Source organism: Ailuropoda melanoleuca, chromosome 5 (assembly GCF_002007445.2).
Source record: "Ailuropoda melanoleuca isolate Jingjing chromosome 5, ASM200744v2, whole genome shotgun sequence".
Lineage (NCBI taxonomy): Eukaryota > Metazoa > Chordata > Mammalia > Carnivora > Ursidae > Ailuropoda > Ailuropoda melanoleuca.
The window spans coordinates 40,300,199-40,315,322 of record NC_048222.1 but is presented as its reverse complement, the minus strand read 5'-3'; the positions used below and the strand labels follow the sequence as shown (position 1 = coordinate 40,315,322).

The 15,124-nt window shown below is 40.9% G+C and overlaps 1 protein-coding gene across 4 annotated transcripts in view; it reads left to right on the top strand.

Moving 5' to 3' along the window:
• The window catches only part of MAP2K5 (mitogen-activated protein kinase kinase 5), a 253,900-nt gene that overhangs the window by 42,181 nt on the left and 196,595 nt on the right, over window positions 1–15,124 (top strand). For all 4 annotated transcript variants that reach the window (XM_019809540.2, XM_002928839.4, XM_002928838.4 and 1 more), the window contains 2 exons: window positions 6,025–6,073; window positions 13,284–13,348. In XM_019809540.2, the coding sequence (XP_019665099.1) occupies window positions 6,025–6,073; window positions 13,284–13,348 (114 nt within the window). The remainder of the gene's footprint in view (window positions 1–6,024; window positions 6,074–13,283; window positions 13,349–15,124) is intronic.

Genomic DNA, 15,124 nt, shown 5'->3' with positions numbered 1-15,124 from the left:
CTAACAGTGCCCCATACTGGCATGGGATATGAAAGACTTGAGAGCCTTTTCAAAGTGTTGTTCTGACAGGCCTGAAAACTTACTTCCAGATTATCACATCCTCAGCTAGAAGGAGTGGCCTGCTTAAACCCATAGAATCTGGGTCATTTTGGTTATCCGTGTGGTTATTAAGCCAGTAGACGTCACGTGACCGTACTGGAAGACGACACTGTGGAGGTCATAGTTCTGTGTACCCGTATGCACACTGATGACTGAAAAGCCAGCATTGAGCCACCCTTCCATTCTGTGCCCAGGCTTTTCTGGGTTTAGGGCTGTAACCAGTATTGCCCTTTATTGGCTAAGACATAGTTTGGGTTTCTCTTCTTCCTTCCTTACCTCTCCTTAACCCAGAGTCTTGGTTCTTTTTCCAGAGGGCTTTCCCGGAGGTAATTTAAAATCTCTCCTTCTGACTCTCCTTTTACTCTCCTGTCTCCTTCCCCAAAAGTCACTTCCTTGATTGCTTTACTACAGTGTCAGTCTGTCTACTCACCAGCTTTCCTGCTGTGAACACATGACTTTTAAAGTGTGTTGTGTTTCCTTCTTAAGTAATTTTTTCTGTCTTAAAATACACTTAGCCGGGTTATTCACCAGAGGCTCATCTGTCCTGTGGGCACAAGAGGCAGGTCTCTTAGTCCTCATTCTAGGGTTGGCTCTGCCACGCGATACTTTGCAGCTTCTCTCCTCACGCTTGTTGGGACTGTGAGCCATGGCCCCACAGAGTGCAGGCCCTGGGCTGGGGGTTACTTGTTACGCTCAGCTCAAGGAAGGCTGGGCATTCAATTTTTACCACTACTTTCAGAAAAGTTGTTATTCAGACAGACTCACCATGAGCCTTGAGGAAAAACAAGGTCTTTCTTTGTTGTCTTAGATCCCATTTCATCATGGTATAAAAAGCAGCATATAGTTGAAAAAAATGGTAAGGCAGAGAAGGGGCAAGGATAACTTTTCAGTTCTCTGAGATTTAGCTTTAACAGCGTGAGTAAATTAGCTTGGTTTTTAAAGAATTACCATGTGTATTCATAGAGTATCATAAAATTTGGGGGTTGGCCGGAAATTTGAAGACTGTCTGATCTAGTGGTTCTTAGCCTTTTGTTGCAGCGTCTTTCTTTAGGGATATGTGACGGCCTCTCAGCTGTGATGGTGGTTTCCTCCTGTAGTGACTTCTGTTATGGGAGGAGTGCAGTTTTTTGTTGTTTTTTTTTATAATAATTTTTTATTATGTTATGTTAGTCACCATACAGTATATCCTTAGTTTTTGTTGTTATGTTCCATGATTCAAGGAGTGCAGTTTGGAAAGAGACCTACTGTAGATTTAATATGACACCCTAGGTCGGCCATGTTCTGTGTCCCATGTTGATAACTAATCAAAGAATTTATTGACTGCCACCTGTTCAGTAGGTGCTGTCCTGTGCACTAGAAATACAGTGTGGTCCTTATCCCCTAGAGCTTGCTATCTAATGTACATACAGAAAAAAAAAAAACAAATATACAAACAATCACACTTTATAATTAGTGTTATGAGGGAAGCAAGCAGGTTTTGAAGGGAGAGATTCTACTGGGCAGGAATATGTTTAGATTTAGACAGCATGCTCAGGGTAGACTTCTTGGGAGGAGAGTGACGTTCTGTCAAGGCCTGAAGGATGGGAAGGGCCTCGCCACGTCAAGAGCCAGTGAAGGGCATTTCAGAGGGAGGGAAGAGCATCAGGAAAGGCCCTATTGTGGAAAAGGAGCTCAGCGTGTTCTTAAGTAGGCCAGTCTGGCTGGAGCCCAGGGAGGGGTGCTGGTTGGGGGGGTTGTGGCGAGGGGGAGGAGAACACTGGACTGACAGGAGAGAAGGAGGTAGACTGGAGCCAGATCGGCAGGGCCTTGTGTTTGAGTTTTCCTCTCAGTGTATGGGCATTGGTGAGCCATCAGATGGCCTTCAGGAGAGTGCTGTGGCCAGCTCTGTTAGTAAAAGACCCTCTGCAGTGGGGAATGAGCCAGAGAAGCACCCATCTAATCCTGCTCTGTTTCGGTGCTTGATTCCCCGCCCCTTCCTGAATATCCCTTACAGCCTAAATGCACTTTATTGGCCATGGCAGCCTGTCTGTTTTCACAAAGTTCTGTCTTAGAACCTTCTTTGTCACGAGCCAAGATGGACTTCCTTTTAGCGTCCACTCATCAAGAGTTGGTTTAGCCCTCAGAGCAGAGCTGTTCCTTCTTCTAGGTAGCTCTTCCCGTCGTCTTCCCTCCAAACGTACTTCTTGTAGATTTCCTGTCTCGGCAAATTCTCCCACACCCTCCCAGTTGCTAACATGCCAGGCATCCTTCACTGCCTCCTGCGCCTCCCTCAGCACCACATCTCTCCGTCCCGACATCTGTCCCTTCTAAATCCCACTGGAGACTGTCCGCTGGCCAGCGGCCCCGTCGTGCCGAGGCACTTCAAGCTCTGTAGATCACTGCGGCTGCAGGTGAGCAACAGCCTGTCACGTGTAGGCCCCTGTCCACTCTGCCCCTCCCTACCTGACATTCTAGCTTTGCTGATGAATGTGTGGTGCCCTCAGTGGATCCTGTTTTCCCTTAACTCCCAGCTCTTACTGCTTTCCTCCTTTTTTTTGCTCCCTCCATCATCTTCAGTCTGGCCAGCCTTGGTCATCTTTGAGGAACCAAACTGTTACCATCGTCTGATGATTGCCCACCTCCTAGTCCATACCAGGTACCTACACTATGAATTTCCCTGATCCCCTGGTGCCTGCTTTTACTGTGGCAGTTAGCACATTGTGTTACAATCACTTCTGTTCCCCAATAGATTCTCTCCTCTTTGAGGGCCATGACTGTAGCATATTCATTATTGAATTCCCAATTCCCAGTGTGGTGCTTGGTACATAGGAGATAGTCAATAATGCTTGAATGAATGAGTGGGTGAACAAATTTATATTCCCTCTAAGTCTTATCTCTGAATTAAATTCTCCCAACTCATTCAAGCCTCTCCAATACATTAGTTCTTATCCCCTTACCCATTTCCTCTTCTTTATATGTCTCAGTGTCCCTCTTAAAGTGTCATACCAGGGTTACAATAACATCACATTTAAATTTTTAAAACGTTTTTAAAAGTGATTTTTAGATAGTCCAAGTCACTGTGACCATTACAGATAAACAAAATATTGGGTAAACTGAGGAACAAAGAAATTGCCAGAATTTTTCTTTTCTTTTTTTTTTTTTAAGATGTTTATTTATTTATTTGAGAGAGAGACAGTGCGTTAGCATGGTGAAGGGCAGAGGGAGAAGCAGGCTCACCGCTGAGTGGGGAGCCTGACATGGGGCTTGATCCCAGAACTCTGGGATCATGACCTGAGCCGAAGGCAGATGCTTAACCGACTGAGCCACCCAGGCGCCCCCAGAATTTTTCTTTTAATGAGACCAAGTGGTAGTCAGACACTGGCATAACGAGTGAAATCAGCATTCTCCTCGGTTACTCTCAGAGCATGATTGGTCCTTGCCTTAGGTGGATGATTGTTTATTAAACTGAGCTTACTAAGCCACATGGTGTTGTTAGGACATAATTACTGGATTCAAGTCTCACTGCCAAGTCAAGGCCTTTCCTAAATATTGTGGCTTTCTCCTTCCGTAAAATCAGGATGATTAAACTTTTCATCTATCTACCTCCGGTGTTAGGAAGATTGATGAAGCTGTATTAAGGAATCACGTTTTGTTTCTTGGATGAAAGGTGTTTTGTAAATGCAGTGAATCAAAATGTTATTATTTCAAGTTGTATAACATTACGGAATATCTGTGGAGAAACCTTGCCTGGGCATTGTTTGGTTATTTCTGTTTTTACAATAATTGTAACTGTTAAATTGGGAGTTATCTATGGGAATACAAAGGTCTAAATGTTTCTAAGGGAAAAAAACTGCGTGTGTGTGTGTGCGTGCAAGAGAGACAGACTGAGGAGGTCTGAACTTTAGTTTCCTTAATAAATTATTCCCACAGGACTATAGTTACTGTGAGGATTAAATCAGGATAATAAGTAATAGCATTTAGCACCATGCCTGGCACATGGTATCATTGAGTAAATGATAAGCTGCAATTATTATTTTCTTAACTGGACCGATTTTTTCAGTTTATTTTTTGACATGTTTTTCTACTTCAGTCTCATTCTACAAAATTCTTTAAAAAAAAAAAGATTTCATTTATTTGAGAGAGAGACAGAGAGGGAACAAGCGGCAGGGGGTGGGGAGGAGAAGACTCCATGCTGAGCAGGGAACCTGATGTGGGTCTCGATCCCAGGACCCCAGCCAAAGGCAGCTGCTTAACTGACTGAGCCACTCAGGCGCCCCTTATTGTACAGAATTCTTAACTGCCACTTTAGTACATGAATTCTTAGACTTGGGAGGACATTACTGAAGTTTACAATCCTGGGGCGCCTGGGCGACTCAGTTGGTTAAGCGTCAGCCTTCGACTCAGGTCATGATCCCAGAATCCTGGGATCGAGCCCCACGTCAGGCTTTCAGTTCGGTGGAGAGCCTATTTCTCCCTCTGCCCCTCACTGTGCGCATTCTCTCTCTCTCTCTCTCAATCTCTCTCTCTCACTTGCTCTCAAATAAATAAATAAAATCTTTTAAAAAAAAATAAAGTTTAGAATCCTTGGTTGAGGGGAATGTTTTATAAAATCTGTATAAAGTAGGGACTGAGGTTCCATAGTCTGCATTTAATCATAGCAGAAGTTTAAGAAGCACTTAGAAAGGAGAATAATCATAACTTGAAGTAGCAAGTATGGTCAAACTTGAAGTCTGAGATCTTTCTTGATTATAACTTACTAAAGGTACCAAATGAATGTGTGTCTGTGACTGCCATAGAATAAATCACAACCAGAACCATGACCACCATTTACCAGACACTTAGGACACGCCCAGTCACTGGGCTACGTTCAAGGATGGGAAGGGAAGGGACTGTATAGAGGAGATCAAGATGTGGTGCATGTTCTCAGGGATCTCCAAGTCTTAAGGGCGGGTATGGTGGGAAGAAAGGCATCTACACAGATAACTAACACGAGGGAGAGAGTTCATCTGGTAGCTGGGTAGAGGGTTTGAGTAGATAAAGGATAGTTAACAAGCTTTAAGTTTCCAGTCAGAACATTGATGAGATGAGGTGCTATTTTGTGTACCACTCTACTAACTGGGTGGGTATCTCTGGGTATAACTCGTTATAAAGCTACAAGGACTTCAGAGCATCCCCTGGCCACTTCTCCTAAATTTGTTCTATAGGTGTTTACATAGCCACGTAAGTCCAAAGAAGAACGTTTTCATGTTTCTTTACTGTGGAAACTGGGTCTCCCATTTACAGGACAGAAAAGGAAAGAGAAGGCAGCTGAAATATATTACCATCTACTATGTGCATGAGCTTTTTGTCATATTTAATTTTCTTGATTACCCCATAACGTTGATATTTCCCCCATTTTACATCGCAGTTCCGAGAGGATGAGTGATGGACTTGTCCCAGATCACGCAGCTTATGAGTCCCAGAATTGATTTCTGCTGCACATTTGCTTCTCAGCAAGCTGAATTTTAACTCTTAACTGTGGTAAAAGATCAGGACTTAAACTATTTTATCTTTTGAAGTTCTATTTTCCTGTTTCTGTAAACATCCAGCAAATGTTCTACAGTACTTCGTATTTAGCAGGCGAGACAGTCCTCATGAAGTAGCCACTGAAAGGCTACCCAAAGGCCGCAGGACAAATAGCCAAAAAAGGTCACTGAGGTAATCCATGAGGTAGCCTCACTTCATGGTGACTGTAGGCTTCTTTATTGCCTTAGGGTTTCAGGTTTTTTATTCATACCTTTTCCATTTGGCCAGTTACTTTTGAAAAAATTTTATGCAGAAAGAAGGTTGTGAAGAGTGTAGTCCATGTCTACACCTAAAACAAAGGCGTATTTTAGTGTGGAATTCTGAATGGTGTTCCAAGGTGTCCATGATCTTGCCATTAAAAATCATGTCTTCCCTTTTCAGCTTAAAGAAGTCTTCTGCCGAACTGAAAAAAATATTAGCCAATGGCCAGGTAGGTGTCATTACATGTTAAGATTTTCACATAGCAGTAACTTGTTACTGTCCAGTTTTGTGTCCATAAACTTAATAAACGGATAAAGAGCCCGCGAACATCGTCTTGTCATAAATGAATTACAATGGCTTAATTTGATTGGCAGAACAATTTGCAGCATGTTTTTCAAACTGTGCTAATGGCTTTCACTCCCAGCAGATTGAAGTACCGTGCACACACCCTGCTGCCATCTCAGTCTAAAAAAAGTTAATCAGTTCTGAACAAGTGTGTCAACCCATGGGTTGTCGAAATGGCCCTGCGTCGGGAGGTGGCTGCTGCTTTCATTGTCTTCGAGGAGAAGAGGAGAAACTGTTCCTTTCTTACCTCGGCGCCGCCTTTTGCCCTGAAAGGAATGCTGGCTTTTTAGGGAAACCTTTGGCATTTAAAATTCCTTGGCTTTAGAAGCCCGTGGTCTGGTTCGCCTCGTCGACCAGCCCTCTGAAAGCCAAATGACCTAACCCAGCCAGAGAGGGACAAACGGGCCTGCAGGCCAGGTATTTCTCACTAATTTTGATTCAAGTAAATGGACACATCTGAAATAGTATAGTGCTTTTAAACATACACTGGCAATTTAAGCTACCTATCGGGTCCTCGATTCTTCAATAGCAACAAATGCGTTTTAATGTTTGTTATAGAGGAAGCCCTTTGATAGCCTTGGAGGCAGGCGCCTGTCCATTGCGATCAGGCCTGCCTATTAGGCTCTATTGACTGAGACATCTGTGTCACTGCAAATAAAAGACTCTTATTGATTTTCTTAACTGCTGTTCACTTCCCGTCCATGTTTCGAAGGCTGAAATCTTAATTATCTCAGATGCTTATTCAGTGCCTTCACACGCTGACCTCTCCAAGGCTCATTGGCATTTCATGAATCAAGTACTTGTAGTGGAGCCCGTCAAGAAGACAAAGCTGGGTCCTCGTGCTTGTCCTTTAATATCACCTGTAACTTTGCGGCCTAATAGATGTGCCTGCCTTACAACAGTGACTGTCGGGTGGTGCTTCGGGACGGCCTGCTTCTCTAGCGCACAAGCCCTTGAATACAGTTGGAAAAAATAAGTTGATCTGGTTCTGACACCTGATTGTCATCCAGAATGTGTGAATTCTAGGCCTTAGACATTCCGGGTACAGCTAACGAGAACCTCATGTCGTGTGTGTCATCTTGACGGCCTCAAAATTTTAGAGAGTGTTTACCTAACACTTTTGATTTTAAGCAGCCAGAGGTTTCTTTGGATTGAGGTGCACAAATGTGTCCCCCTAGTGCCCTGGACGTGTTCAGGGCCAGTGTGAAACAAAACCTGACTACAAGAAGAAACGTTGAGCCTGGGATGTTTACGTATCTTCAGCATGCTTGCATTCTAGTTACTAATTGTAGCGTATGTGTGAGTCACTTGCTTTCTTCAGCTGGAAAATATATTTCAAAATTGACATAAATTAAGAAGCTTTAACTACATTTGTTCAGCCCAGGCAATGGAAAATAACCTGTCATAGATTCCTCTCTCAGAGATGAAAAACAGTTTATTTCCAGTGCAAAAAAAATAAGCATTCTGAAATGTTCCTAATGTTTTGACAACAGACCTAGTACCATAAATATCTGAGTGGTCTCAGTTATGAGGTTCTCTGTGTGGAAGATTGTCATAACAATGATTTTTAACACGTAAAGATTGTTTATTGCTTTCCCTTGGGAATGTGATAACCTCACGTTAAACAGTATGGCGTTTTCTTTCCTTCGTTGTATTTACTTTCATTCACAAGGACAAACAGGAAAACCCACCTTTGGAAGTCCTCCTAATACCTCCTCCTTGCACTAATTTCTCAGTTCCTTGGTGCTGTGGGGTAACTAAAGAGTGAGCGCGATCGTGCTGCCGTGCGGTAACGTGCACAGCTGCGGCATCAATAAATTTCTGGGCTGAGCACTGACACTGCTTGATATGGAAGATGTAAGTCACATTTAACGATATTTTAACACGTGAGCATAGTTTTTTATTTTAGTGGTTTATGCTCTCAAGCATTAATAATGATTTGCCTTTCCACTAGCCTCCACTTAGATTTAATAAGGAATTCATATTAATCATTAAAAGAAAGGGACATGATTCTTCAAGATAATCAAATATTGACAGGTTAGAAATAGCTTTCTGCCTGGGTTCATTGATATAGGTTATGTGATATAAATATTTATTTCTTTTCTGTCACTCAGAGTAAATGCCACCAATTGATTCAGCATTGATATAGTGTCAACAGTTCATAAGAAACATTTGACTGGCTTGTGTTTTCCGATTAGTCTCTGCTCTATAAAGTGGGATTTACTAAATCTCTCCAATTGTCTGCTCATAGAGTGTGACTGCTTTCTGAAACCATTATTGCTTCGATTTGTGAAGCAAAGGTCTAGTGATAGGACTAGTTTCTGTCAGACCTTTACATATAAAATAAGGATTAATTGAGCATTTTTATTTTAATGATTTATAAGCGATAGGTACTGATTCTTCTTAACACAGGCAGACAATAAACAAAGAATATTTTCTTTGCTGATCCATAATTGAATTCCATTTCATTTTCCCCATTAATTTCATTAATATTATATTAAATCAAGCACTTTTTAAAGTTTAACATTTAGTCATTGGAATGGAGGCGTTGTTTTTCTTTTACCACTAAATGATGGAGGATTCCTTTTTTTCTAGCTTACAAAAAGCCAAATCATAAGATATTTTAGGTGTGTTTCATTGAGAGCTATAAATCAGTGCCACTGGTGTTTTTCCCACTTCAGTTTTAGTGCGGTATCATCTCTTTTTTTTTTTTTTTAAAGATTTTATTTATTTATTTGACAGAGATAGAGACAGCCAGTGAGAGAGGGAACACAAGCAGGGGGAGTGGGAGAGGAAGAAGCAGGCTCATAGCAGAGGAGCCTGATGTGGGGCTCGATCCCATAACGCCGGGATCACGCCCTGAGCTGAAGGCAGACGCTTAACCGCTGTGCCACCCAGGCGCCCCATAGTGCGGTATCATCTCTTAACATTGGCCCTTGATTTGAAACTGATTAGAAATGGCCCAGTGGGTCAGTTTAAAGGATTAAAAAAGTACACAGTTACTCCAAGGATGAACGGCTTTGACCTTTGCATCTCTGAAGACGTTCTCCCTCTTTTTGTGTTTTAGATTTTGTAGGAGAGGGTGGCACTATTTTCCTGTTTCTGATAAATCAAGTATAAATGTATTTGAGAAGCCACAGATCTTAGAACTAATTCTGATCCTGCTGCATGTTTGGCTATTTTGAGAACTTCAGATGCCTTTGGGAAAACTTTTTATGTTTCAAAAAAAAAAAAAAAAAGGAGGAGGAAGAAAAATAGGAATTCTATTGTAAAATTAGCTTTAAATTAAAAGCTATATTATCACCACTATATAAAACTCTTGGATTCTTATGGTTCATCTTACATCCCACAGAAAGACCAAAACATAAATGAGACTGTGAATGGAGTCCACACTGCATGACCCCTCCCCCACCCACACGGACGCGACGGGTTGTCCCGTCGAGTCCACGTTTCTTTCCAGCCTCTGACTCTCCTTCAGCAGGAGCAGAGCCCAGTGCCCGTCATTTCTCCCAGGTCATTAGCCATCTTTCAGTTGACATGTAATTGTAACTCCAATGGCTTTTTCTTCTTCTCTTCTCACACCTAGTGTTCTGCTTTTTATTTGCTTTTTTTAGTCAAAACAAGGGAACAGCTATATTTAAAAATAACTCAGTATCTCTATAGAATAAAAACGTTATTTCACCTCTTTTCTCTATGAAGAGCTATGTGATCTTTGAAACATTTCTCCTCTTAAAAGTAAATACCACAGCTAATGAAATTGCTGTTAACTTGTGAGTGCCCTTCCGTTTATTGTTTTCCTTCGTGCGGGCCAGTGAGCCTGATGGGAGAGGACGTCCCTCCATACTTAGCCAGGACATCAGCTGCTAAGATATGGCATTGAGCAGAGAATACAGAAGGACTGACTTCTCGCCTTGACTAGTTGTTACTGACTAGTTTTATGACCTAACTGGACTCTGTGCTTGAAATGCTGTACAGTTGTGTGATTTTTGTGATACTTGATCCCAACTGTTAATATTTAAATATTGTATGCTGTAGGCATAAAAATCCCACTTTTGGATCAAAATGAACATTGTTCCTGTGCTTCATTTAGAAATTGAATTAATATGGTTATCTAAAGAAAAAGGGCAACAATGTTATCACCTGTTAGGATCCTGTTAGTGATTTTTTCCTAGTTAAAATCAATTAAAGTAACCCATTTTGATCAGCGATTTGAGATCCTCAGAAGATTGTTTGTAATCAGTTCATGAGCTTGGCTCTAATGGTTTTCCTTTTAAATATTTTTTGACATGAATAATATTTGCATACTATATAAAAATTAGAAAATCCAAATAAGCAAAAAGGAAAAGAATCTGTTTTTTTTTTTATATAAAAATCTGTCAGTTCATAGGCCCGGCAAATGTCTATAAAACTTTAAAACATTGTAGAAACACTTTATGTTTTTATGGATACCATCTTTTTAAGTGAGATGGTTTTAGAATTTTCGCTCCAAAACCACTTTTATCTTTATGAGGCTCTTACAGTCTTACTGTCTGAGGGATTCCAAATTTCTGTCCTTGACTTTGCTTACCCAGTGCTTAGCGTAAGGGTGCACACACACACACACACACACACACACACACACACCCCCATACAGCCTCTCTCAGCCTGTCCCCTGTTTAATGCCTATGACTCCTGATCAGGTGGAATGCTGGGGACTTGGGTAGATGGCTGCTCTACTTCTCAATCTCCCACGTATTAGAGGAAAAAAAAAAAGGGGGCGCCTGGGTGGCTCAGTCGTTAAGCATCTACCTTCGGCCCAGGGCGTGATCCTGGTGTTCTGGGATCGGGCCCCGCATCAGGCTCCTCTGCTATGAGCCTGCTTCTTCCTCTCCCACTCCCCCTGCTTGTGTTCCCTCTCTCGCTGGCTTCTCTCTCTGTCAAATAAGTAAATAAAATCTTTAAAAAAAAAAAAAAACCTACGATGTCAGGATTTATAGTGGTTGAAGCTACTCAGAGACATGCCATACCTACTCCTTTGCCTTCTCTTCCTCCAACAAAATTCCACAAAATCAAGCCCCCTGCAAAGTCTTAGGTCCATCCCAGTGTGTTATTGGAATGTGTAGTAACACGGTGTCTCGGTGTGTCTGTTTTTCTGAGAGGAAACTACTGGTCCTTTTATCTGGAAGGCCCTGATGGAGTGGGGGAAGGGACGGTATCAGAGGGTGGTTTCTCTAGAGCCTGAATCCTATATGAAATGTGTTCTCCTCGAAATTTACTTTGGGCCCTGATAAGGGTGCAGCTTGTTAGGCAAGCTAATGGTACAAATGAGGTTGTTAAGAGTGCTGTTTAGACTATCTTGAGAAACGTTTTGAAGGAACTAGCCTGTTTGGACTGGCCCATAGATACTGCAGTTTAGGTGTGTACCCTTCATACCCATTGATCAAAGTAAACCCAGTAACAGCTCTGCTACCTTAGCATCTCAGCTTATTTCGTGTGCTGCTCTTCTTCATGCTGTTTTAAAATTTACCATTTAGTCCAGAATAATGAAGTTTTCTTTTCTTCACGTTCCATCTTTTGTATAGGTTAAAATATGGTTTCTTTTTTCTGCATTAGTAATATAAAGGTAATGAAGAACAAAATTTCCATCGGAAGAAAATAGTTGCCAGTTTTTCTGACTAGCCTATCATTTTGCCTCTGACCCTAAATATAGTAATTAGCTGATTGCAAATTGCATCAATCAGGTTGTACTACAATCAAATTGGGTGTTGAATTGGCCTTTACACAGTAATCTGTCAATATGCTTTTAGGGATTGGCAGAACGGCTTGGAAAGGAAGCTGTTTCTGTTACCTGTGCTGTACTCCTAATTATCACAGCTCTCTGAAGCTTCAACCTCAGAAATGTATAGGAGAAAAATATTTCCCTTGATAAATGGAGCCTTGCTTTATTCAATCGGTGGATGTTTAGAGCAAAATATTTAAAGCTTTACTATAATGGTCTGAAAGCAAACTATTTTTTTCCAGGTGATATTGAATTAAAAACTCCATCCATTTTCTGGCCATGCAAGGCAGTGCAATTCCCTGGAAATTGATTTTTTTTTTTCAGGGCTTACTATGGCTTTTCCCAAGCTTTAGCTATATGGAAAATAACACTTTTATTGAATCCATTTGGTGAATAAAGTTGGCAGTTAATTTTTAAGCAACTGGACCAGTGTGTAGAAAATTACTGAATGCATCAAATATAATCTGACTGGTCTTAAAGTCATTTGATAAATAATTTAGGGAGTTCTTTAAAACTCTTAAACATTATTTTGTGGGCACTAAAATAATTGACTCCTATTCATGATACAAACGAGAGTAGTATTTGTGGTGTAATAGTTTTACAGAACTGGGGAAAATGTGCAGGCTGTTTAACGTATTAAATTATGAAAATGACTTTATAAGAATCACATGCTTATGTGTTTTCCCTTTATGCATTACAATATTTATGTGTGCGTGTGAAAGTGCACTGATTTGGCACTTTTCCATCAGCATAATATGATTTCTACCCAGTTACTGCTGTATACTAATTTACTGTTTCCAAAGAAAAGCTGTATCTACTTTAGGAAAATTGTTAACATTATTCATTTAGTTTGTTTAATGTTAGCTATGGGGTCACCTGAGGAGTTTTCAGGGGCTGATTTATTTACAGATTGTGCATTAGATTACCGGGCTTGTGTGTGTGTGTGTGTGTGTGTGTGTGTTGTCTTCCCAAGTTCGACTTTGGTTACGTGCAGTGCTATTTGGCACTGGTTACGTGTAGTACTGGAGACTGTGTTCTTATCAGTATCTCTGACCTGACCCTTTTGAGCTATGTTATATCATTCCATTTTGACACCTTTTATCAAACTTTAATGAAATGACCCAGGCAAACAAATTGTCATTAAACTTTCCATCACTTTGTCCCTTGGTATCGTCTTTTATAAATTGGACAGCAAATGTTGTATTGATCTTCTCGTTCTTGCAGCTGAACTTGAAATGACCCAGACTGCTTATTGTTTATGGCCCAGAGTTGCTTTTCCTTGACATTTCCATCCACAGCATGACACCCTTTTTGTTTTTCTTTCTTTCTCGTGGAGATGAATGAACAAGACATACGGTATCGAGACACTCTTGGCCATGGCAACGGAGGCACAGTCTACAAGTGAGTAGTCGATTTCGTTTAAACTTTCTATCCGCTTTAGCCAAATGTGAGGACTCAGGTTCTCTGTGGTGAAGATTTTTAAATGACCACCAGCACTTAGATTTTATTTCCACTTTTGACTCCAAAATTCTGCAAGGCATCTATTTTCTCAGGAATTGCTTGGAAAAGTGCATTTATATTGCCTTTTTAATATTTCTGCGTCTGCATCTCTCCTGGGCAAGCAGTTAATAGTCCACCATTAGCAAGTGTACCTTTAACTGGCCTGAAGTTTAATGCATTTTTTTCTGCCCTCTTTCACATAATTTTTTTAAAAACTTGCTAGCCCCCTGTGCCAGTCCCCTGCCCTTTTACAGCTGTGCCCAGTGGAAGACAACCCTTATAAGTACCATTGCTGTGCCCTGTGTTGACACCGTAAGTTATTAACAAGCCTTCTTCCTGTTGTATTTCCTTCTCTCCTCACCCGAGTTCGCTGGGAGAATTTCTACACGTTGATGAATATGTTAAGTTATAAAATTCTCCCAAATTCCAGTAGCAGTGATCTTACCCTAAAGGAGTGTTCATTTCCATATTAAAAAATGCTAACCGTAAAAAATAGTTCTCTCGACAGGGAAGTCTTTCTCATGCAGTAGTGCAAAGTTTGAAACTACATAATGTAATATCTGGTACTTAATAGTCTGCAATGGTGTATGAAAAATATTCCACTAGGAATTAAAAAATCCATACTCTGTAAGAAAGCCCTGAGGGAGTAATAAGGCTTTCCTCCAGAGAGCTGTTTTCCATATATACACTAACTCTGCATCACATTAAGATTGTGTTTTTACCTTCGTTGTTTTAACGTTGCTGTTAATATATATCTTCAAAGTTGTGAAACAATTTATAATTGGTTATTAATGTTCTTAGAATTTTAAGTGCTTGCTAGCCATATGACTATAGATAAAAATTGCCCTATTGCCCTATGACCATGAAGGGTCATATCCTAAAATCCCAGAATATCTTCCACACACAGATGCGGCCTTGGCCGAGAATTAGGTTTCTCAGGGTTGGAAGCTTCTTCTCAGTCAGCTGACCCATTCATCCACTCAGGGCTTCAGTCTTCTCTGCAGGCAGAGCCAGGATGTGAGTCTGTTCTCCTGAGTCTAGTCCTTTAAGAACTTGTGTTCATATATTTCGATTGTTTTTTCCTACAGATGACTGGGTACTGTGAGTAGTTGATCTGAAAGTAAAGTGCCTCCACTATGTTAATTCAGAGAATTAAATAACAGCGTGTTGCGTACATGATCCTTAGGCCGTGCCCTTAAAATGTTTTCATGCCTAACGCATCCATAGCTTTGAGTCACTCGTGTCCTTCCCTGGATCATACTAGCATTCCTTCCCAAGCAGCCCCCAGTACTGCATAAATAACATCTCTTCATCTTACCCTTCTCCTTCATATTCTTATCTGACTTGAATTTTTACCCTATTCTGAAGGTTCTTGAGTTCAGGTGCCCTTAGAAAGGAAAGAAGAAGGACCTGCATGCTGATTTGCTTCTCTTGTTCCCTGTAGGGAGCAATTTTCAAAGCCTCAACCTTGCTTTTACTAATAATGCTTTTATGCTTATAGCCAGATATAATAAAACAGGAAAGATTTCTAGCAACTCTTCAACTCTCTGGATTCCTTTTATTGACTTCAAATGGAATCCAAAATCATTCTTTAGACGCCTAACCTATTCATGTGTTCTGTTTAACCAGATGTTTAACTCTCAAGCATGTTCGTATTTTCAAATTGAAGTCCTATTG